The following is a 26116-nucleotide window of genomic DNA, read 5'->3' as shown; positions in this document are numbered from 1 at the left end:
CTCGTTTATTTACCTTTTCATTTCCGTTACGTCAAATTCTCCTCATTTTCTTTCTTTTTTCTTTTCTTTTCTCTCTCTTTCTCTCTTTTTCTCTATAAATCGAACTCGATTTCCGTCATCTTTCATTCATCGTTATGGTTAATATAGAAATGACTTTGAATCTTTCCAATATCTTTTGTGGTTAGAAGAAATAGAATAAGGAGAATATGTAAATATCGATCGATAAGTTATTTTTCATAATTGATTATAAATCCGGATTAAGAAGAAAAAATTTGTTGGAAAATATTCGTCCTTTGTTTTAAATAATAATTCAACAATTATTACGAGATATTTTCTATAAATTTGCTGTCGGACTGATCGCTCGATTGTAGTCGATATCTCGCGAATATTTGTTTTATAGCTAATCGATCACTCCTATCTCGAAGGGAATTCTTCCGAGTGGTAACGCACACAATAATTTTATAATTGTCGAGACTTTTTTGAATATATGTAAATTTGATTGGAGATAATCGATTAAACGTAGAAAATAAAAATTTTATCATTATTATTATTATTATTATTAATATTATTACTATTATTATTATTAAGGACATAAACTAGAAAAACGAGAGAGAAAAAGAGAAAGAGAGAAAGAGAGAGAGAGAGAGAGAGAGACAGAGACAGAGAGAGAGCGACAGAGAAATAGAGAGAGGAGAGACTATCTAATACGGTCATCGAGAAAGTGACGAATTCGAATTCTACCCTGATTACCAACGTACGCTCCATTAACTCGAAATTCGTGCGAAGCAATCGACCGTATTAGTCATCGACAGCGTGCCACTGGATGGTAGATGCTGTTGCTGTAGGAGATGATGGCGAAGGTATAGTAACGATGCTGATGGGGTTGCGTAACCCCTTCGAACGCGTGCCCTTCCAACAATTACCGATTTATGTTCGTATCTTCTATTGGCTTTCTACCCTAATTAATAGTCCTTTCTCTTCCTTTTCTATAGGACTATTACTTTCTATATTTAGGTACTTCCACGATCTAATAACGTTAGAAAATGTATGTATCTGTTCTAATACAGTAACTTGATTCGTAATCTTCGTCGAAAGCCATTCAGGATTTGGATGCCTTCTACGAGGCCTGCCACGATCGAAGGACGTTATGCGTGTACATAACTTTGTATATATGTATGTATACTTAGGTACATGTGTACGTATGTGCATGCGTTAGCTCGCTTAACCCAAATCGCCGCTACGCCGAGTATAAATCATTAGGCATTAAGCGCACTAATTACGCTTGTCTCTAAGCAGGTACATTAACGGCGACGCGCTAAACTGCTCACGTTATCGGCGCTTCTAAATAACTCGAACGAATCTCGAATCTATCATATTCTATCATTTTTGGGAAGGGGAGTGAGTGGGAATGGTCGATCGATCAAATATTTTCCTTTTTTCTTCCTTTTCTTTCCTTTCTCTCTCTTTTTTTCTTTTAATATAGTCGACTCGTACAAGGATCGCAAAGGTAAAGCCGAGAATTTGTGAATTAGAAGAATTAGAAATAATAATAAAATAGATTTAAAAACCAACACTTGTTATACTTTATTTAGACGTGCATACGTGTTATACGTATAGGAATGTGAAAGAAATACGAGAGAAAAGCGTAGGAAATAACCGTAAATAGTAGACAATAGGGCGAAACGCTCGAGCGTAATCCGATATCAGTGAGATAGGAGAGGTGAGTAAAAGATAAAAGGGGGATGGATTTTCACGAGAGGAGAACCAGAACGGTGGCACACAGACGACGTGCCTACGAAACGTAGGTAGGTACATATATTAAAACAAGTCCGTTACCGCGGGCGTTTCTCTGACAGCGCGAAGAGGGTTGGAGTGGAGGGGTGGTGAGAGTAGAGGTAGGAAGAAGGGGTTAGGTGGCGAATGGGGTAGAGTAGTAGGTGGTCAGAGACTTGCTCTTCTTCCAGCAGCGAGCGTCGGTGAATCATTATTTATTTTTGTGTTTCACACTGTCGGCCGTTTGGCCGAGGGTGAAAAGGGAGAGAAAGGGCAAAATGGTGGAGAGATCGAAGAGAGTAAGGGAGGGTAGGAGCGAAAGGGAGGGTAGAGTAAGAGGGAAGAGTACCAGCGAGTGTGGCTGAGAGAGGAAAAGTCGAGATAGAGAAAGAGCGGTGAGGAAGGGAGGGGAGAGGGAAAAGAGAGGATGCTTCGGGTCGGAGCGTCGCTCGAGTAATTATTACGGATTTTCCGGATCTAATTCTCCGGACGGTAACACGACACAATTCACTCACGCAGATTGCGCACGAGAGGATGTAAATTCCTGTCAGTTGGACGGTCCATTTCATCTCCTCTTTTTCGTCGCTACTCCTAACCGACAGAGCGACCTGAAAAGAGAAGAGGAAAAGAAGGAGGGAGGAGGAATAGAAAAGGAGAGATAGAGAGAGAAAAGAGAGAGAGAGAGAGAGAGAGAGAGAGAGAAAGAAAGACGGAAAGAGTCGCCAGACTATTATTCGTTTTTCCACTTTCCTTCTTTGTCCCTCCCACCGTACCTCGCTTCGCTTTCCACGTCGATTCTTCGACTTTCATTCTCCTTCCTTTTAACCACGATTAACTTCCTCGTTCTCAACCCGTCCCGTCTTCGACCTGATTCGACCAATTTTGTCCTAAATTTAATCCTTCCTATTATGAATATAGAAATTAAGATTGAAATTTCTTCGGATCAAATTCGATCGACGATCTTTCTCAAGTAGATAAAACCGTTACCGAATACATTATTCTCCTTTACGAATGGACTATTATTTATATCGAAGAAAAAAATAAAAATAAAAACGGGTCGAGTTTTGAGACGATTTATGAAACTGACAAGTTAGAAATTCAGACGACATTATTTATTATTCCTTTCTGACCGCTTGCTTTATTATCATTTAAAATGACAAATCGAATTATGAATTATGATTTGAAACAAATCTAATGGATGCTGTCTATAAAAAAAAAAAAAAAAATAAAAAAGGGGAAGAAAAGAAAAGAGAACAATCGAGTTATCATTTTCAATATTAACATGCTCTCAAAAATTGAATACCAAATAATAAAATGAAATATTAGAAATGATACGATTTGGGTTGAAACTTTCTTCTATGATATTGTATAATAACGTCATATATATATATAATATATATCGTCTTGAATGAAAATGAAATATAGAGACTCGATTCCGATCATCGCTTCGCCAGTATGGAAACATGGAATAGAGAGAGGCCATGTCTGTCGTGAGTCGGCCATTAAGGATGCCAAAGGCCACTAATCGTCATCAGAGATGTATTCACCGACGATCGTCGTACGTATCAAATAAAATTGCCCTCTTCCTCCCCTTCCTCCGCCAACCGCGTCTGCCTCTATCTCCTTACTCATCTAGCATGCCGTGGTCAATAGACATAATGAGCATTTTCTTCGGTATAATGAGCAACCGTTAAACCCTCTCTTCGTCTCTCTCTTCCTCTCTCTCTCTCTCTCTCTCTCTCTCTCTTTCTCTATCTATCTATCTATCTATTTATCTCTTTGCCTTTCCATAGCTTGTTCAGGTATATGGTATACTATTCCTTTCCATGTATGCGTTCGAAAGATAATGAAAGATTCAGGTCAATAGCGTTTTAATGAGTTATCTGAAATCCATGAAGGTTTTATTTTTCACAAATGTCTCGTTACTAACCGTTTTTATATTCCGGACATTGGTAAATCCAATGGAAAAGTTTTTTACATTGACTTTTGAATTTCATAATTGATCCCATTTTAAGCGACTCGACTTTCCATATATAAAAGAGTTTTTTAAAGCTTAAACTAAGAAGAAATATCGAGTCTCGAAAAATCAATTGTATGGAATCGTTGTAAACAGCTCGGAGATACAAACAGCAAAAGACTTTCTTTAACGCCATTAAATTCCCCGTTTGCTGGAAGATTTACTTGGTCGGATTAAGACGCAAAGACCTAGATGGCATAAAAATAGCATGGTAAACGGTTGGACGTATTTCGAGAGCCATTTTCATTCGTACGACTACGATCGAGCGAAAACGTTTAACTTTCCTTCATCGATCTTTCCTCGACTTTCGGAAACCTTTGTCAGAATTCTTTGGATTTTTTTTTTTTCATTGGTCCTGTTCTTTGTTTCTCTCTCTCTCTCTCTCTCTCTCTCTCTCTCTCTCTCACACACACACTCTCTCTTTCTCTTTTTATCTCTCTTTTGCTTATTCTGTCGCTGTTAATAATGATTGCCACGCAAGGACGTTCATAAGACCGGCGGAAATTAATACCAGTAACGTCAGTTGGTATAATTTACTCGCATAATACCATAGCCGCAAATTGAAACGGTCGGGAGTAACCGCATCGAAATAAATGGCGAGGTCGCAATTTAATAAGGACCAGTCACCATCTTCCGGTGATTAATTCTTGCTAAAAAGTTTCAGTAACTTTACAGACTCCTTTCTCTTGGATCCTAACTTCTCTCCGGAGTCATTCTCGACGATTACCAACTCCCGCGTCCACGGGAGAAGGCGAAGTAAACTTTTGACCTCGGTCCGAACTTTCCTTCTCTCTCTCTCTCCCTGTAAAACAGTCGACAAGTATATTACCGCTGTATCTGACGCAAGAGGCGTCGGTTCTCCTACTTTTGTGATTCTCGAATTAAACCTTCTATATCGATCCATTTAAAATTGTCTATATATGTATATATATATATATATATGTAATTTTATACATACACATACAGGTACATACATATCATTGAATTAATATTAAACTGGATTAATTAAGTAATCGATGTGAACTAGAACGAGTATCCACTTTGATCTCTAAGTCAGACAATATCATCTTTTTCGGGTTAATTAAGAACGCGAAAGGGTGAATTGTACGAGTGACCTTTTCCTTTTTTCTCCTTCGAGTTATAAGAAAAGACATTTTTCCATCAATCGTCCTATAATTCGAGTACAACAAACTTGCGAAACGAATATTATCGAAACTCGATTAATCGTCCAACGATTAACCAACATTTTCGGCTATCCGAAGTGCGTGGTAAAAGGACTTTTAATTATGGGTACAATATGCTTCAGAATTGATAAATCATATCATACCTTCGGTACCCGAAATGCACCCTCTTTCCCCTCTTCATTCCCCTCGTATATATGCTCGAATAATTGAGGTTCTACTATATCGATTCACGATTAATACTAACAATTTGGATGAAATGGTTTGAACAATGACGTGACAATAATTGACGTGCGTGAATCCACGCAAGCTTTCGCATTATCATCGAATCAGTGGGATCCACTACTATTGTAAGATTTTTCCTGTTAAATGCATTGGCGTAACTCCGAGGATTGAGATTCTCTTGAGAAGAAATTTTGAAAATTATTAACGTTTATTATCATCCGATGTTGTTTGATCGTAATTATGCCCATCGAAAAGTGGCATGGAAATCGATATCCTTTTTATATAAAAACTATGGAATACTGCCAATTTTTATCCGGTATTATTTTAATCATACCATTAATAATCCCTCTCTCTCTCTCTCTCTCTCTCTCACACACACACTCTCTGTCGATTAATTCGATATTTGTAATAAAATAATTATATCAGTATTTCAAAAATATAAAAATTCAATATTGCGAATAAAAATATTACCAGTAAAATAAGTAATTATAACGAGACGCCAATTTATCCAAAATCCTTAGTATGCTTCGAATCTAATGGAACGAGCGAGTTAAGTCGATAAAATTTCTCTTGTTAAAATCTCCGGTTAAGATCGAATTCAAAAGTCTACCACGTTGAGGGAGAACTTGGCGATATTCGAATTCGGTTGGAATAACGTAATTATTTCCGCGTGCGATCACGCCGAGATTAAGACTCGTATCCCCGCGAACGTAGACGCCTGAGGGTGAAGTGTAAGGTGGGGAGATATAACCCCTCTCGCTCCCTACTTCCAGTAAGTCTTATAGTAAGGATAGAGGAGCGAGCTGTGCGTAGATTAAAATAAGTTGCCAACAACTTGGGCAATTATGACGATAATTGCGGCGAACGGTATGTTAATGCTTTTCTCGGCCGGTTCTCCATAGCATCCAGACGCTTGTCGTCTTTATTCCCAAGGAACTTTCGAAGCGTAGCGCGATATATCTCGTCGAAAGTTCACCGAAATTAGAGAAAAAAAAATAAAAAGGAAAAAAAAGGGAAAAAAAGGAAGAAGGGCGGGGGAGAAGCTCGAAAGGTTTCGCTCGAACGCGCGAAATTCAGCTCGGCTAAGCGTTCTCGATTCGAGATTCAAGCCGGAAAGGGTTTAATGAAATGCGCCGAATGAAAAACGGGTTATCGTGGAAAAAAAAGATAGGGTGAATGGAAGAGAGAGAGAGAGAGAGAGAGGGAGAGAGAGAGAGAGAGAGAGAGAAACACGGAAAAAGAGGTACGGTAGTCCCTGGGCCTTTCGATACTTTTTTTTTATATTCCCCCTTTTTTTCTTCTTTTTTTTTAAGCGAGCGAGCGAGAGAGGGATACAAGTTATTACGCGACGCTTGGCTCGGCCTCGTTTGAAATCCCCGAAGCCATTAAAATAGAAATGGGAAACTCGGCCCTCCCAATTTCAGCATAATATTGTGATTACGATATGCAGAGAGGAGTATATAGCTGCTACGTGAGTCCGGACGAATGCCCCTTGCCCACTGTACGGCCAATATCAGAATCGCCCTTTTCCACCTACACACTTCCCTCTCTAGTTCTCTCACATACCGCATGCATTTATTCCTGCATAAACGAACGAACGCTACACGATTATTTCGTCGATACCCTTATGTATATTTTAATAATATCCCCAGATCGAGACTTCCTGTCCGTCTTTCGATTAAGAAATCTTGCGTTATACGTTGAAACGAAACATAATTAAAGTGGGATCGGAAATTGATGAATACAGTTTCGATACTTCGAAATATCGTCTCCTTAAAATTAGGTCGAACTGTCTAGCTTGAAAATAAAGTGTATATGTCAATTTACTTGACAAATGTGTGAAATGAATTAAGGAAATGAACGGAAATCGACTGGAATATTTTTCTATGTCTGTTTCTCCCTCCGCGATCTAAATTCTCTCTCACAGTTATCAAAGATAAGTACTCGTTCGTTCGTTCAACGTTCATCCGGAAATAAGAACGAAGGTATCTACGTGTAGCAAGAACGAACAGAGAATTCTACAAAAATCTAACAGAAGAGAAAAGAAGAAAAGAGAAGAAAAGAAAAGAAAAGAAAAATACTAGTAATAGCTGGGGAAACAAAACTATCGGTTGAAGCGATGCGCCAACATCACCATAAATTCAGTGGTCCAGTATAGCACGGCTCTCTAACGTTGCTCGTATTCGCGCGTGAGATAGTACTCCGAGTGGAGAATGTATCAAAATCAGGCGCGAGCTTGCTTTATGGACGGGAACGCTCGTAAATACGCACTTCTGTTACTCCTACTCGTGTAGCTTCAGCGCTCGGAACGCGGCGCTCTCTCCACGGAGAAACTGCCTTTGCATAGGTTAGGCGATAGAGAAAGGGCCACGAAATAGCTTCTACGGGATGCTAATAAAAGATAGAACTGCTTAGATAGACCGTACTTGCGATAGAACGCATCTCCTAACCATTGTTTCATGGATCGTCCTCCTACTCGTCGTTGTCTTCCTTACAACGGAACTATACGCTCCGTTATTTCATAAGGGCCAAGGATGTGACTAGGGATCGTCGAAGCATTCGAAAATTATTCCGATTATGCTATTTTCGTAATTTTAATGCTCACTGTCGAAGCGATTTTTATGACTCCAAGTAGAAATGTTTATAAGGGTTTATCGAATCGATAAGGAAATTTCAATGGTTAAGCTCTTGAATTATTTGAAGAAACGAAAGAGAAAAAAGTTTGATCGAGAGATCAGTATCGACGAATAGATCGTATTTAGGGAAATCCTGAGAATGTTGCTCCCCGAAAAGCGAGTACAAGATTCCTCCGAAGCCCTCATCCGCAAGCTGTGATCAAGCAACTACGCACCCAAGAGGACGATCATCCGCAAAATGTGTTCGCATCGAGGGTACGCTAACGATTCGCTGAAACGTTTCCCCGAGCGATTCCCACCCGATTCAAAGCAACCTCTGGAATCCCCTTACGAGCTATAGTTATACTCTTGGTTATGATGCTGGGAAGAAACAAAATCGATTCTCAACTATCGCATTTTCTTTTCGCGCAAATAACAAAATTTTCATTCTCAACAGTTTGATCTACTCGCTCGTATTTATATCGGAAAAGAAAAGAAAAAAAAAAAGAAAAGAAAAGAGACAAGAATTACCGCTCTGATATCGTTCTCTATTAGTTATTTTTTACGCGTAATAAAATTTTTATTTATATGAAAAATAATTTTCAAGTACGATAAATATCATTGGGAGAAACGTAAATAGTTTGAAACGTAAAGAGGAGATATGCACGAGGGCGTACATTTCGTTAATAATTATAATACGCTAGACGGTTTCCGGCAAAGAAGGGTGGTAGAAACGAAAATGAAACCCCTTGTAAATTCGCAGAAAAGAGGAGCGTCGCCGTCGTGGCAAGTTCCGTGCGCATACCGCAGGGTAGCCCCGACCGGACAGAGGTCGGCCGCGTGAAAGCAGGGAGCAAGGTGTTAGTCCGCACGTATTTCCTACGGTTGATGCCGGATACGAGGCTTAATTGCATCGCCACACAATGTAAATATGCCGTGTCGGTTAAACGACGTTCACGTATATACATACATACGCAGACGTACACACGTTACAAAATTGGCTGATCCGTCAATATTACCGATGTTACTATCCCTATGACATCATCTAGACATCCTTTTCATTTCGTGTGTATATATGTATATATATTTTATTTATTATGAATCACTTTTATGTTCATATAAAAAGTTTAATGAAATTCGACAAGTACATATACAATAATTTTGAGATCAACGACGTATCCTTTTTTCTCTCTTTTAACTTTGACAATCTTCTGATAATTTCTCATTTGAGCTAAGAACCACTGACCATCGAATTTCTCTTTTCCTTTGAGGAAACACCAACAACAAAGTGCAAACAGCGTAGGCACGGTGACCTTACCGAAGGAAGTTCTTAATCCCTGTGGCCGACTAACGTTCAAACCCGCCGCGAGCGGATAGTTACATCTCGACACGGAGATACAGGTAACGCCTGTTTACAGATATCAGGGCAAACATTAATACAAAGTCGTCTTAGTACACGCTCGAGGATTACTCTATCTTTGGCTAAGACCGAAATGGTTAGAGACTTTAGAAATTTCTGACTTGAGTAGAAAGGATGTAGAGATTGTCATTGAATGAAAGAATAAAAAGGATAAAAAGAGAGAAAGTGAGATCCTTATAATATTAACATTATCGACGCAATAAAATAATACGTTTATTTAAAAAAAAAAAAAAACAAAAAAAAATAGAAAGAAGAAGAAGAAGGACAAGGACCAAGCAATAAAGTTTCTAATCTAAGAAATAAAAAAGAAAATACAAAATTGGAAACGAAGACAGGAACGAAGAATCGGTGTCGTTGGTCATCCACTCGGTGAGCTTTGCCTGACGAGTAGTTCCAAGACAAACGCGTACAGACACGAGCACAGTCTCATCCCTTTCAACCCTATACTTAGGGTGACCATCTCATTTATATAGTAAAACAGACTCGCGCAATGGTGAAGCAGGAACGGGAGTTGAGTTTGTTTGGCGAGTAAACGTTTGCCGACGACACCGCCGGACACTGGTGCCTAGCTCGCTCTGGTCCTTGGTACAAGTCTGTCGGAACCACCAGGAGGAAGGGTCAGAGGAAGGAGGAGGTGGAGCTTGAGGAGGATGAGATAGAAGGAGGGGATTTAATACTATCTCCCTGGATGAACAGTGGTGGTCAAATATCACTTTGCCAAGTGATTCCATGCGACGGTATTAATGGCTTCGCTATCCCTTTGAAATTTCTTGTCCTTTTGAAAATGTCTACAATTCGAGAAAAACGTCTTATCTTCTCTCTTCGATCGATTTTCTTAAGAAAATAACTTGACGATCTAGAAAAAAAAAGAAAAAAAAAAAAGAGAAAAGAAAGGGAATAGAAAAATAAAAAAAAATTCAAGAATAAAAAAAAAACAAAAAATAAAAAATATAGAGTAAGAAGAATGAAGGTCGTTCGTAAAATTCAAATACATCGAGACTGTAAATCTATCGATAAATCCTGGCTAGGTTCCTCGTGGTGACCACATTTGCTTAGGGATAAGAAGCAAAGACAAGCGAGCGAACGGTAGGAGAAGAGGGGTGGCGAGGTGTAAGTCTGTAGGGCAGTGAGGAATGGCTTGGTCTAGCGAGCCTTTAGCCCCGGCTTAGCATATACTGGAAACACCATCCCCTATCCTTCGTGTCGGGGCCAAGTTATACCCGCAAACAGTCGTACATTAGTGCCTGCAGGAGTCCTGCAGGATTTATAAGGGACGCCCGCGGGTGTACGGGAGGCTATGCGGCCGTCTCCCGATGGTTAAAACTAGAGTGTAGGGGAGGGAGAGAGAGAGAGAGAGAGAGAGAGACGATCGAATCGAGACGCAAGAGGAAACGGAAAGGGTGATCCGTATATCTGAGAGCTTTCAGGAAACGCGATATACATGAACGAGTAGGTGCATCGGTCAGTTTCTGGTAATTCGTCTTTCTCAGTAGTTTTTCCGATACTCTGACGACAATTATATACATAGTTACATTAAATGATTTTCTCAAGTATAGAACAAAGTCTTGTCAGCGAATCTGTTCAGTAACATTCCTTGTTGTTCGGCATGAGTCCGTTAGAAGGTTTAACGAGCGATCGGCAAGAGGAGTTCACGGAAGAGAGACATCGTCGATGAGTACGAGAGGAAGTACGACGAGGAGGAGAAGTGTAAGGGGCTTTCACGAGTCTCCAAGAGTTCGCTTTGCTGAAGGAACACGTTGCTTGAGGGTTGGAGGCATCGGTAGCGGAAGGGAGATTTCGAGTAAGGAGGAGAGCTTGTTGGGAGTCAGACTAGGAAGCAGAGAGAGGGAGAGAGAGAGAGGGTAGCGGAGCCAGTGGTCAGCACACTTGGTCGACCCTACTTCGCTAACTAGTTTAATGATATATGTTGAGCTACAAGCGCCTTGATTAATCGTTAACTAATGTTGGACCTCGTAGCGAAGCAGCAGAAGCAACCGTACTACTACCAGAGACAGGGGAGAGGGAGTGGGTTGAACGGAAGAAGAAGGAGGAATAAGAGAAGGAGAAGCTAGAGATAGAGGGTTGAAGGGAGAAAGGTCTATGTGCTACCGCAGTACTAACCCTTACCCTCGTCGAACCTACGAGACTCCAAACTCGAGACTCGATGCTCAAACAGAAATCTAATCTCACTCAGTGAGAATAATTTGATTTATAGTCGATGCCCGGTGTCGCCGTAGGAAGAGGCTATGTAAAAGGAACGAAGGAAGTAACGGATAGGAAGAAAGAGAAAAGAAATATGGATGGGAAGGATCAGCCAAATCTGAGTTTCATGCAATTTGTACGAACGACCGAGCACCAAGAAACCCAACGAATTTATGTCCCCTCGATGGACCACCCCAAGTGGTGGTCCATTTTCAACATCGAATTAATTCGGCATCTTTCTACGATCGCGTTTCCATGTTCGATCATCGGGACATTGATCATTCCTAATTCGCTTATGGCTTTCGATCAATTAAGTTGTCGGCCGCCCGCACGAATCCCAGCGATAGATGTCTAGGCAAGAATAAACGTTACCCTCCATATCACGCATAGATAATAATGAATGCGATTCCGTTCCTGTCTAGCGTATCCAATCGATATCAGTTCTATTTCGAATAATATGGAAATATCTAATATCACTGAGCCGGTTTCTTTTACATCTCAAGGAATTATTTAAATATTAACAATCGATAATGTCTATTCTATCGTTTGACAAAGGAGAAGTAAGGGGAAACAACAGTTAATGTCCATCGATCTACGCCAAATTCGATCAATGTGCCAAGCAGCGATCATAATGCCAGAGGATTAGTGCAAGAATACAGCGAATGGATTGCACGGGTGTTACGTAGGATCGAAGGGGTGGTCTAAAGTGGGTGGCTCAGGGATGCAAGACACCGTGAAATTACCAGCAGAATCTCCCATCTCCGGAGAGGGTGGTTGGGATAGGGTGGGGGTGGTGGAACGGACTCTCTGTCCACTCCGCGCCCTGCGACCACTGGCCAGCGGGTATTTGTCTTGTCTCCTTGTTTATGAGATTCAACATTGTTATTTGGCACCGACGGGGAGTTACTCCGTACCGTGTGACCAGTAGTTTCCGGAGAGTTTCCTACTTTAAAAGCTACGCCGTGGTACGCGATTACGCCTCCCCCGCGACCAAACCCCTCTTACTCTCTACCACCATCCCCTTCGCTATCACTACCACACTACCACTCTCCTCTTCTCTCCTCGTCCCTTTCCTACTCTCGACTTATCCGCACTGCTTGCTGACTCGCGATCGTCTTTAATCACGAATACTGCAAAGTCCTTGACTCTGAGCAAATTTCATTGTAGAGATTAGAAAACGATGTACTCGGTATACTTTCAACTATTGTAAATAAATTTCTAATTATTTATCTCGGTACTTTATGAGATTAACTCGCAAAAAAAAGAAGAAGGAAGAAGAATGAAGTTACCTACTATGCGAAGCTTAGAGTACAAAGGAAACTTAGAGTATTTCACGGTATACCGTAAATCTACGTACCACTTAATTTTACATCGTGAAACGTGAAACGAGATTAAGAAAAAAATTTAGATATATATACGTTTACAATTTTAGATATCGGTCATTGTGAATCGCGTCGAATGAGATTCGTATATTTATAAAAAAAAAAAAGATACAAAGAGGAGATAACGATAAAGATATCTTCTTATAATTTACAATCTCGCACCTTGCCGCGCTAACGTTTCGCCCACACGCATTTCTCACGACGAGACATCATTTAAGGCTGCTCATTAACGGAATGGCCGATCGAGAAAGTGCATTAACATAGTGCTGGCCGAGTGTTATCGCGAGAACTGGCCAATCCATTCGACGTCCTTAAATTACTCTTAATAACGGCGGCACGAGACGGGAGAGTTTCTTCCAGAGGCGTTATCGTTAGCCGAACATGCAATTTTCAATTAAATATATTCGCCGTTTCGACGGCGGCTTATCGAATCAGAGCATTATAATACCCACCACGATATACCTCCATGATTATCCAAATGGCTCGAGTAATAAGCGACTCGATACTCCGATTCTCGTATTTAACGATTCTTCGATCGATTTCAACAATTTATTTTGTATCATTCAAATACGTTTACATGATCGATTCGACATTTCGAAATGTTTCAAGAATGAAGTACCAACGATAAAATAATATTATCATATATGAAAATGTATGATTATCTATTAGAAATGTTTATACGTATTTAAGATTAGATTTATGGACGTTCCTTGTATACTTACTTTTACTGATTTACGTCAAATTGACAGATAAATTGAAATATATATATATTTTTTTCTCTTTCGTTTTAACGTTAGTTTATTTAATTCTAAATCGATTACTTATTAGGGAATCGAGTTGGGATACCTGATTGTATCATTGCAACGATATGAATCAACGTAAATTGCTTGAGAAAAGTAATATTTATGACTCTTGCAAGATTAAACGTGAAATCTGAAATTTGTCAAATTGATAGGTTACTAAATCTAATGTTAGAACATGACAATCAACCGCACGATGAAAGCACTAGTCTAAACTATACAACTTTAAAGTTACTGACGAGCTAATCAACAACACATGTTACTCGATTTACTATCTTGCTATTTAACCATACTTATACTTATTAGATTAATGAATAGAGAAGTTTGTTTTTACAAAATAAAATTGTAACACATTGTAACATTTTTCTCCGTACGATAACGAAAGTTTTAAACTTTCTTCTATCGACCTCGTTAGTTTATCTAATTTCATCTAATTTCATGGTATACTTGAGAAAAGGAAACACATCGTCTGTAACATCCGGCGATGTAGTTTCTCACGACAGCGTTTAGAGAGTACACGAGTCGTGTAATTGATTGATCGCTCATAGAGAGCATCGTTGGATCGCGTCGCAAGAACAGAGCTTTAATCAGTGTTTTCCAAATGGATTCTAAGAATCTAGTTAAGGAACGACCTGTGGTTAAATTAGTACCGACCGCCTACACCGACGTGGAACTTGCACATGCGCACGAACGAACCTATGACCGATAATGCTAAAATAGATGATACGCTGTTATTAAATTACGCGTACGATATAGGTAGGTATACTTACGTACATGAGTTCATTAAGAACAGAAAAAAAAATCCTTTATTAAAATGACGTAAGGAACCAATTTTACCGTCGATTTTTATCGATATAAAATTATAAGTAATTAAAATTAATATAAGAGAAATATGAGAGTTAAGTGTATTAATTTAAGTTTAATAAGTTTAAAGTCCTCGGCCAGTATATTAAATAAAATTAAGACAATTATATTCCCTCAATATCGGAATACTTTTTCCACTTAAACTTTTTAACGGATTATAATTTATACTCTGCACCATAATAAATAATAAGAATTTTCACGGAGAAACTATTTAATAAACTTCAAAATCATAATAACTTGGTTCTCAATAAATCGAAACCATTGATCCTAATTTTCCCCCGCGGATGTACCTTGACCAGCATCATCGTACGGAATCAGCTTCGTCCACTATTCTCGCGGAAATTCGCAATATCGACAAACGACGAGTACATCGCTATCTCAAAGAGATCCGGGCAATTAATTTTTACAAGGGATGCAGTGCGACGGTCGTTCGTTCGTGGTTGCACGAGAGAGAAAGAGAGAGAGAGAGAGAGAGAGACAAAGAAAGAGAGAGGAGAGAAAGGGTAAAGGTTGGGAAGAGGTTTAAAAACAAAGAAAGAAAAAAAGAGAAAGCGAAGAGAGTAAACAGTCCATCCTACACACCGAAAAAAAGCGAGAGAGGGAGAGAGAGAGAGAGAGAAAGAAGAGGGGGAGGGGGGAGAGAGATTCGGAGAGGATCGACGATGGGTTATCTACCAACGGCACGCGTAGTTGTCAGGCAGTACGAATTCACCGACTGGTTGGCCGTAGCGCGGCCGCGTATAATGTCCACCGTCAATATAAACCGTCCGGATGCTTTTTCCTAAATTGACAGATTTTCAATTTAATCAAGTTCCAATCTAATGGAAAAAATGCCCGATCTATCGAATGTACGGGCGCGTTATACATGCTAGAATGTACGACGACGTCGGCCTCGGCGACGGTGGCGGCTACGATATACCACGACGGGGTATAGTTGGAGGGAGGGAGAGAGAGAGAGAGAGAGAGGGCTGGTAACTGGGGAGGGGCCAATAGGTGGGAGGGAGGCAGATAGAGAGGGAGGAAAGGAGGGAGGGAGGTGAGGCAGATTGAAATGATACTTTTATGTTTAATCGCAATCGAGGACCCGGTACGCGATTGTGCGAAGCCGCCTGACGATCTCGTAGATTAATCTATTGATAAACATTCCATCACTCTGCAAATACGATTCCTGACTATGGGTTGGGGGAGGGAACAGGCATAGGACGATTGCTATGAAGAACGGGGAAGAGAGAAAGAATGATATATATATATATGATATATATATAATATATATATAATAGATATATATATATCTTCTCTTTCTCTTTCATCCTTTACTTCTCCTCCCTCCCTTCCATTGTTTCGACCGTTTCTTTGCTTTTTATGAACGATCGCCTGTCAATTTTATTGGCCAACCTTTCGACCAGCTCCCAAGTATTACCTCTATCCAACCGATTTACGCGATTTATAAAATCGTTCGAATATCAATTCGCGAACCTGCAATTATGATTTTGATGGAATGCAAGTGCCAATGGAATCGATCGAAAGGTGTCGACGGATTAGCTTTAAACTGCCGATCGACGTTTCTTTCCTGTCCGATCGGTCATACTACGTAAAGTATGCGTTCGAGAAATGAGATTTTTTTCTCGATACGTTTATAGGTACCCGTAATGATTTAGTAGCAGTCATGCGTCTCTTATCCGAATCGGATGGGATCGCGAGAGAATTGAGAAAATTTTTTATGTCTTCCTCAATAACGCACGGATCCCTATATAATGAAATCGATGAATCAGCGAGATTACGTTGGATAAAAGATAGTTGGTATCAATTATTTCCCATCTTTCTGGCAAACACACGAGATTATAACTATTATGTAAGTACATAGTTGTAGATAATTTAAAAGGCAAAATTTATATATATATATGTACGTACATACGTACGTATATACATGTAGATATTACATTGTCAAAAATAGAATGTATCTACGTTTTAACGATATTTAAAAGAAAAGAAATAAATAAAAGAACAAAGATATCGAAAAGACAATAATACATTGTTACTTAGGTCGTAGGAAAATACAGCAAACGCTAATTCTACTAAAATACATAACAGTAACCGTATTTGAATTAATTATCCTCTATATCTCACAACTGGTTTTGTTCTGCTTTAGTTTCCTATCCGTGGGCTATCGGAGATACAGACCGAGAGGAAGAGATATTTAAATCGAGACCGCGAACCCTAGCGTTCACCACTGGTAATATTAATCATAATTGTGAAATCCGATCGAAACGCAATCGAGTAGCCACGAAACAGAGGATCAAGTAATGAGATACGCGAACCGCGACTGACTAGACTTTGTGCAAGCTTTTTGACCAACTTTAAAATGGTTTTGCCTTCGATCACTTCTTCTTGACAGACGCATTTGTGCGTTTAAAAGAGAAAGAGAGAAAGAGAGAGAAACATGCCTGTAGGCCTTTGAGAACTTGCCAAAGATGTATGCCTTCTCTCTTTCTCTACTTTTTCTTTTTTATTTCTCTCTCTCTCTCTCTCTCTCTCTCTCTCTCTCTCTCTCTCTCTCTCTCTCTCTCTCTCTCTTTCTCTTTCTCTTTCCACGATGAAGAAGCAAGAAATTTGAGATACCAATCTCGCCAAAGTTTCCAAAGAGACTGCTTTCGATGCAAAATTCGAAGAGACGATGTGAAAAGACACTTATGACGAATCCTCACCTTTCTTGGCACGATCAAGAAGAGAACGAGAACTAAACTGTCTTTCGAGAGTCATCCGATCACCAGATTTGCTAAGAAGATGTCTTGGTTGCTGTAAGAAAATTTGACACTTCAATCCGTCCGATTGCATAACGGTGACATCTTCATAAGTTATTGGACCGAAATTTACGTGTATCCATCTTGATCATTTATTTCTTGCAATTTGTATCGAAACTGTTATCTTAATAATTATCGATTATATATACATATAATTTCTTTTATCAAATCTGGAATAGAAAATAGAGATAGTTCTCGATCTATAATTGATGGATATTCACAAATCTCGAATAATTGGAATTCCTGGATAAGACATTTTTCGCATTCTGATCAATCCGACCCTTTCCTCAATAAAACTTTTTCGATCGAACCATAAAGAGAGAAGTAGTTGTTATCACCGGTGTGTACACAAACCAGAATGCTACTAACGCAGTATCCGTTAGCTAGCTTCTTTCCTGGCGGCTAACAAAAGGCGACTAGACTTTTCTGAAAGGCTGCTTTTCACTATGAAATATTCTCCCTTCCTTTACTCGTAGATTGCAGCCACGTTGCTAACGTTCTTCCTCTTCATCTTTTGAGATAGAGCAAGTGAACGAGTGGACGAGGGCATTAAGTCCGATGCGTGGCAAAGTCCTGGATGGATTCTATGCGTATAAGTATCCCTGAATCCACATATATCCATGTGTGGATCACGATCGTATAAGTGTGAGTGAGGTTTGCCGAGGGGATAATAGTGTAATGGATGGACAGGGACAACGGACTAACGGATGAGACTGCTGTTTTCGAGATTCCCTCTCTCTCTCTCTCTCTCTCTCTCTCTCTCTCTCTCTCTCTCTCTCTCTTTCTTTCTCTCTTTTTCTCTTTCTCTCTTTCTCCCTTTCTCTTTCTAATCGTAGGAAAGAAGCAACGAATGAACGAACGAACGAACGGACGAACGAGCTGCCTAGTATCGGTATTATTCTCTTTTGTAGGTTAATTGGCATCATTGTTGTGCATTGTCGAAACGACGACGAATCGTCCACGAGATTAACGAATAAAAGCCGATCGGTATGCCTAATAAAAAAAAAAAAAGAGAGAGAGAGAGAGAAGAAGACCTCTCGGACGATCTCATTCCATATAAATAAACTAACTATTAATTAACAAGGCGTGTACCCTCGGCATATTATTTTATTTCATCTTGTTTTTCAACGCGAACTCTTTGTTACGTAAATTTAGAAAAGTTTGAAAACATTTTTTTTTTTTTCTTTTTTAACACCGAGATGCCATAAAATCGGTAAAATTCCGTCAATTCGGACAACGTATTTGTTACTTTATACGGTCTAACGATCCTCAAACTCATTTGCCTTTACGTAACTCTACGAACGTTCTACGTTTTATTTAATAGGATAGTTTTCACTTCGAGAGAAATTTGCTATCGTAAGATCGAGGAATTATGTTTAAAGTTATGTGGATATGGAATTATTTGCATAGTGATCGTGTAACCTTTATAAGTCTAGGTGCTTATAATATTAAAACTTTCAGAATCTCATTACATAGTTCGAACCATTACTAGTAATCGATGGAATAAAAAAAAAAAAAGAAAGAAAAGTTTTCCTTAACTAAAAACATTTCTATTCGAACATAAGTGAAACGTTAATGAAATAAAATAAATCAACGATTTCTGTTCGATTAATTCCAAAAAATATTCTATCAAATATTTTATATGATATAATTTCATCAAAAATATCCAATTTTATTATTGGATCAGTCTGATATTATCAAATCATTAAGTAGTATTTACTGTAAAGTAAAAATATTGTGATGCTAATAAAGATAAAAAATATATACATACATATGTACATACATAGATATATATATATATTAAGTTTAAGAGAAAAACGATGGTCACATTTTATCGAAGTTTTCACATTCCCCGATAACCATAAAAATCCATTCTCTCCCTCTCTCCCTTTCTCTCTCTCTCTCCCTCTTTCTCTCTCTCTCTCTCTCTCTCTCTCTCTCTCTCTCTCTCTCTCTGTCTCTCTCTCTCTATCAAAGCGGAATTGATTTTCAAAAGACCGATCTAGGGTGATAGGCCACCGATAATCGAGAGCAAGCTCTTCGGTCGAGAGTTGTGTGCCGGCAGTGATTAGACTACTCCGCCGGTTGGAACGCGGAAGTCTTTCACATAACGCTTAAGCAAATGTCTTGTAGACGCATAGGAGAAGTTGCATACCGCCGCTGCCGCCGCCATCGACGTCGACTGCCACCATCGACAACAACACGACGACGACAACGACAACAACGACAACGACAACAACGACAACGACGACGACGACGACGACGACGACGACGACGATGATGCCGCGGGCCGTTAGAAACTTTGACATTCTGAGTCTTCGATTTTCCCACGACTTTTGCCATTCTAACGGGAGCACCATGATTTTCATCTTTCCTAATTATTATATTTTCTTTAATGAAATACGAGAAAAAAAAACTATGTATACCTATGATATAAAAAGGAAATGAAAAATAAATTCCTCGTAATAATAAGACTTTAATTTTCTAATTAATTCAAATCGTATTCTTGACAAATCGTAACTGGCAATTAACATTGAGGATATATTATCGTTGTTATTATACGTTTATACAAATTACAAGGACAATTTAAAATACAAAAGTTATTGCGTAATAACCGTGAAAGGAATGAGCCGTTCGTTGACCCCTTGTTCACTGATAGAATTCATTCGACACGCTTTATTTTGTACGTTAATTATATACAGGTCAGGGAGAGATCATCGGCCGATTTAGGTTGGGACGCTGGACGACGTCGTCTACTTAACCGGCCAATTGCTTGTCATTGACACACAAAACCGTTGCTAACGACTATGCCGATCGCTACGACGACGATTCAAAGTATACTAAATACTATTGAAACGTTCTTATGAATTAAGAGACCTTTTAAAGTGTATGAAAAAAGAAAAAAAAAAAAAAAGAAAAAAGAAGAAAAAGAAAAAGGAAACGCAGAAAAAACTCGAAGATGATCGTGATCAATGTCTTGATTGGTTTGGCATCGATAAAAGACGAAAGTATCCACACCGGAAATGTCGAACGTGTTTGATAATGATCATAATTCTGAATTTCAATGTATCCGATAATTAGACCTATTATCGACCTTAATTATGGAATATGTTACACGGCTATTAAATACTAATGATGTGTTCATTGAAACACTAGAGTATTAGCATTATCAGTACTCAAAACATAATCAAGTTATTCAGAGTAATCGAAAATAAATACAAGTGAGTGACAATAACTGTTAAACAAGTGGTGTATCTTCTAGCAAGTGCCCGTATATTCAGCTAGTAACAAAGTTATGCTCGCTGGTTACTTCGTCGACACTTCTCTCTCTCTATTACAATTAATAACTATAAGCCACTGGTACTATGAACGGAACCTAGCAGAAGCTCGAACGTTCGAACTTACGAAAGGGAACGAAATAAACTCGAACACGAAGCTCGATCTCTCGATCCTTCTTCGATCGTATATGCTGGCCTCCTGTTAAACTAATAACGTCGATAGTTTAGTAGTCGATTCGTCGAAGCTTACCTCGCTCTTGAGATTCAATGGCACGTCGTACGACGCGTCCAACTCGGCTTCCGTTTTCACCTGATGAGACAGCATGCTGTGGCTGTGCCTAGGCGGTACGGCGGTGGCCAACATGTTGGGATGCTGCAAATGCTGAAGACGCGGTGGCTGGAGATGGGGTTGATGGTGATAAGGCGGCGACAATTGGGTGTTCAGAGTGCGAAGATCAGCTGGAGGGGAAGCGGGCGCAGCGGTACTGCTCTGTTCCTCCTCGGCCGAACCCTCCGCCATGTCAGCCTTGCATGCCGGGGACTCGTAATCTGCAAATCGACCAAAACTCTCTGAGGACCAATCTAATAGCGTACGTACGCCGCAATACACGCTCTCCGAGCTAAACCCTCACTCCTCCGCTCCTCTTAACCCCCACTCTCATCCCTCACTAGAAACGCAATTCCATAATAACTCGCTTTCCAGAGTTTCGTGTCCAAGATTCGATCACTCTATAAAGACAGAGAGCAAGAGAGAGGGGGGGGGGGAGAGAGAGAGAGAAAGAGAGAGATTCGACTTCGATTATCAGTCTCTTTCTTACATCCACTTATCGAGTTTGAAACTGTTAAGCAAGTACTTTTGATTTATGCTAAATTAATAAAAAAAATTAATACGATCCTGTTCCGTCTGCAAATATTACGAACTTTGAATTGTACGTGTTCAAGGGAAATATTACAAAAAAAAGAAAAATAAACTGCGTACAAGGATATTGCTTAATGGACAATTCTTGTAATAGAAAGTAATAATGATCTAGCATGATGCTGGCCGTTCCAACAATTACGCCCGGAGTAACGAGATTCCTGGCTACAATACCTAACTGCGTGTTGATATATGATATGCCGATGATGATTCATTTGCGTAAAATGGCCATAACCGATAATGAATAACGTTAGTCAAGCGATAATATAACGCGTTGTTCTAGTCGTTTCGTTACGATCGACCGAACGTAATGTGTATTTTGCGAAACTCACAATGGAATCTTATTTAACAGGCATTCACCTTTCTCTAGATCCTGTATTAAATACATTTCTAATTATTACAATTTCGAAGGCTCTAGAGAAGCTAAACCGAATAAGATGTTGTATTTAATAAATATATTTGACCCGTTAAAAAAAAAAAAAAAAAGAAGAAAAAGGAAAGAAACAGGAAAAAAGCAAAATACTCAACCAAATAAGGAAAATCTTTCTAGAGTCAACTGGACGTCCTAAAAAAATCCTCAAAACAATTTCGACGAGTACAACGGTTCGCTCTTTCTCGACGATCTCGACGACAAAAGGAGGACTTGCGTAAACACGACGATACTAATTAAGCACGAGAGGAGTCCGCGCTAGAGGCCGTATCGAACTGCCGAGCGTGCAGCTGTTAAGAATGCAGACGCTGGAAATTAGAAGCAGCTCGTTCATCTTCCGACTTCAAAGCAAAAACATTTGGTCGGGCCAGAAAGCTCGTAGAGTGTAGGAGTGGGAGACGAAACGAAAAGGGGTTGGAGAGGGTGGAGGAGTGGAAGGAGAAGGAGGAGAAGGATGAAGAGGAGGAGAATCGAGAATAAAATTGCTCGGTAACACGGTGCCTACAGGCATCTCGCATTTATCCGGGTAATTATTTTTATCTAAGCGCTCTGTTAGTAAGAATTCAAGGGCAATGAAATCACTGTGCCGTCTGGATCGGAACTTCTCTCTCTCTCTTTCTCTCTTTCCAAAGTTTCTGCCTTCTCTTTCTCCCTGATCCATCGGAGCTACCATAGGAGTCGACGTATAGCATCGTCTTATATCCTTCCCCTTCCTCTTCTTCTTCTCCTCCTCCTCCTTCTTCTTCTTCTTCATCATCATCATCATCTCCTCGAACGCAACTAACATCTGCTTCTATTTTTGCTCTGGCCCAAGTCCAGCGCTTTACTTTTTAAACCATGAACGCGGACGCCTATGACGAACGGCTGGATGGATCATCGAGCGGAAGCTTCGAGCGAGAAGGACGCGAAGGAAACCAACCGGTTACCACGGACAAATTATTATCAAAGGGTGAGAGAATGCTCGTTCCCCCTCCCTCCCTCCCACCTTCTCCTTTTCCTCTTCCTCCTTCTCTAGCTCCTTCAACCCGTGAACCCCAATCTTCCTCTCTTTTCTCCACCTCTTCTTCCGGGATTACTTTATATTGAAGCAAAAAGGGGATTTTTATAACGGACCCTGGTAAAAATACATATTCGAGGCAAGGGTTTCAAGACAATGACAACTTTTTAGCGTTTACCTCGTAGCATCGTAGTCGTTGTTTGTTACTGGTAGAGAAATAGGGAGACCGGTCGATGCCGACAATAAGTTTCTCTTACGAGTGGCCCGCGACGCGGATAACGAGCTATCGTTGGTCAAAGCAAGCCGATTTCACTGTATCTACACTTTGTGCGATGAAAAGACCGAACCGTCGACTGGTTCCTCCTCGAGTACGATGGAAAAAGCATTCTTGCCTTACGTTTTCTCCAACAATATTTCGTACGGTTCCAATCCGATTCAACGAACGGTTGATTTTATTCGAGTCGGTTCTAGCTTCTTTCTCCATAGCTCGCTGCATCTCTTGCGGTTCTAATTTTGCCCTTTCTTTTTTCTTCTTTTCTTTTTTCCCCTTTCTTTCTCTGTGCTTGCTTGCTTGCTTGCTTGCTTGCTTGCTAATTTCCGTTGGATTCGTATTAATCGCTCTAGGGTCGCGCCCGTGAAATTACTAGACGCTTTAACCACTGCCTGTCCAAATCGAATTCCGCGGTGATTATTATATCGCGTCCTGAGGATAATGGTGGGTATTCCGAAAGCTAGCCAATTAGTATCGTTGATCTGGGTACTTTAATGAGAGTGCAGTTTCATTAGCCTATCGCGAGCGTTCTCTTGTTTGGATCGAGTAGAAGAGAATGAGAGAAAAAGAAAGACAGAGAGAGAGAGAGAGAGAGAGAGAGGGACAGAAAGACAGAGAGAAGGAATGAGAGGGTTAGACGAAAAGAGGGGAAGGAAAGATTTTAAGTCTGGACAAAGAAATCGAAAAAATTATAGCGTGATCGGTCGGACATAGCCTCGGCTTTAACTTTCATAATTACTACGTTCCGTTAACGCCAAGAATTCTGAAGAACCCTATCCCTTTATCTTTTTCTCTTTCTATCTATCTATCTATCTTTCTTTCTTTCTTTCTTTCTCTCTTCCTTTCTCTCTTTCTCTTTTTACGGTCACGAATTCACGAATGGATTAATCATCGTTAAATTTAATTCACGTATTTTTTCCCAACGAATCATTAAGCTCCTCGCAACCTCCCCTATGCTATTTTGCTATATCCCCGTTTAGAGTTACCTTTTTCTATTTCTTGAAAACACGTTTCAGCATCCAAATCAACTGGGATACCTAGTTACCTCGATATACAAAGAAGAATTCCAACTGCCCCTTCCTTCTCTTATTCTACGCGTCTTCTCTACTAATAATTGCCGGTAGAACGTTCTAAAAGAGATGACGGTAATTAACCCGTTGTGGTTCTATGCTCGGTTAGACTGGTTGTCTTCAATATCAAGCTTATAATAACGAGCTCCTTCGCGTGTCCGCTTATAAAAAATTATACAAGTTATTATCCGCGATTATATATGATTAATGAAATATTGGAAGTAATATGGGTAACATGGTTAGCGTTATCAAACAGAAAGAAAAATATATACATTGGAAATCCATAGGAATTATTAAGATGACTGATATAGTCCATATTGTGATAATAAGTTAATAGTGCAATTAAGAAACATTGAAGATCTAGTCAACATGATCGGAATTTATTATTAAATAGAGTTACGCTGCATTCTTGTCAAATTAAATAAAACATCGCGCTGATATTTCTGTCGAACTTGTTAGTAAAAAAAGAAAATAAAAAGAAAGAAAGAAAAAAAAGAAAAAGAGAAAAGAAAGAATAAAAAGAAAAAGGAGAAATAAAAAAGAAGGATATCGCAAGACGAGATTTTTCATCGAGATCGGCAAGAAAAAAATTATATATCTTAAATCAGAGTCCATGAAAGCCCTCGAGAGTTTCTTTTACCTTATTCATCACCCTCTCTTTTCAATATCACGTCACAAGCCTCCAGGGGGAGATTATGTTTTCGTATTATCGCTATATCCCAGCAGAATCGTTTTGCTTCGAGGACATACGACGTCGGTGAAGAGGAGGAGGAGGAGGAGGAGGAGGACGAGGAGGAGGAGAAGGTGGTGATGGTGGTGGAGGGCGAGGAGGATGATCGTCGGAGACGCATCATCGGCGTACCAACGGCAGCAGCAGCAACAGCAGCAGCAGCGTGCAATTAAGGGGGTTGATTGATGTTAATTCAAAGGGTAATTAAGAATGTTGCGCATAAAAATCCGGTAATTTATGGTCATTGGGGATAATTATATGTTGACCAGCTTGTAATTGCAAGCGCTCTGTGGCCTATAACGCGCTCGGGAATTGTGGGTAGACAGAGAGAGAGAGAGAGAGAGAGAGAGAGAGAGAGAGAGAGAGAGAGAGAGAGAGAGAGAGAGAGAGAGATGGAGAGAGTTCGAACCTTGTTGGTACGAGACGAAGCTTGTATAAGCGCGTAGTTTCTCTCTCTCTCTCTCTCTCTCCTTCTGTCTATCTCTGCCTCCCTCATCTCGTTCACGTATAGTATGCGTCTTTTCGAACATGTGTGTGAGCTCTCGCGAGCGAACGTACGCGGATGGAAACGCACAGGGGATATATGATCTCAAATCGCGGCTTATTATAGGGGCTGGTAGATAAGGTGGGTTTAGAAACAACCATACGCCTCTGGCCAGCAGCAGCTAGTTTCTGCGTAGTATCTCCTTCTCTCTTTTCCTCCTTTAGCATTCTCACCTACTATCTCTCTCTCTCTCTCTCTCTTTCTCTCTCTCTCATTCTCTCTCATTCTCTTTCTCTCTCTCTCTCTCTCTCTCTCAGTCTCTTAAATGCTAGGAAGATGCTCGAGGCTATAGGTGTGCATAAACCACCTTAGCCGAAGCTCCTTCTCCTTCACTCGAAGTAGAGAGGTACGATTTATGAGGTTGATTTCTAAAACAGCGAAGCCTACTTTGAAAATTTTTGGTTCGAAGCAAATCAAGTCTCGGCTGTACGTTCTTCTCAAAGACGAAGACTATCTGGACCACGGTGAACGTTCTTCTCTCTCTAAGGTGGGGATAAGGGAAAACTATAAATATCTTACTCGCGGATAATCGCCATATGGCTGCTTCGTAAACGGCCGAACGAACGACCGGCCGTTTCTTCTTAACCGTTCGTCGTTAAT

General features: G+C 40.0%; 1 protein-coding gene across 5 annotated transcripts in view; it reads right to left on the bottom strand.

Annotated features, from left to right (window-relative positions):
- Nucleotides 1-26116, bottom strand: part of LOC122634997 (POU domain, class 6, transcription factor 1) — a 121387-nt gene that overhangs the window by 87565 nt on the left and 7706 nt on the right. For all 5 annotated transcript variants that reach the window (XM_043824633.1, XM_043824631.1, XM_043824629.1 and 2 more), the window contains exon 2: nt 20809-21107. In XM_043824633.1, the coding sequence (XP_043680568.1) occupies nt 20809-21078 (270 nt within the window). In that variant the 5' untranslated portion in view covers nt 21079-21107. The remainder of the gene's footprint in view (nt 1-20808; nt 21108-26116) is intronic.

This window comes from Vespula pensylvanica, chromosome 16 (genome assembly GCF_014466175.1).
Source record: "Vespula pensylvanica isolate Volc-1 chromosome 16, ASM1446617v1, whole genome shotgun sequence".
In the NCBI taxonomy this organism is placed as follows: domain Eukaryota; kingdom Metazoa; phylum Arthropoda; class Insecta; order Hymenoptera; family Vespidae; genus Vespula; species Vespula pensylvanica.
The sequence above is the reverse complement of the archived record's forward strand: the minus strand, read 5'-3'. Positions and strand labels throughout refer to the sequence as shown.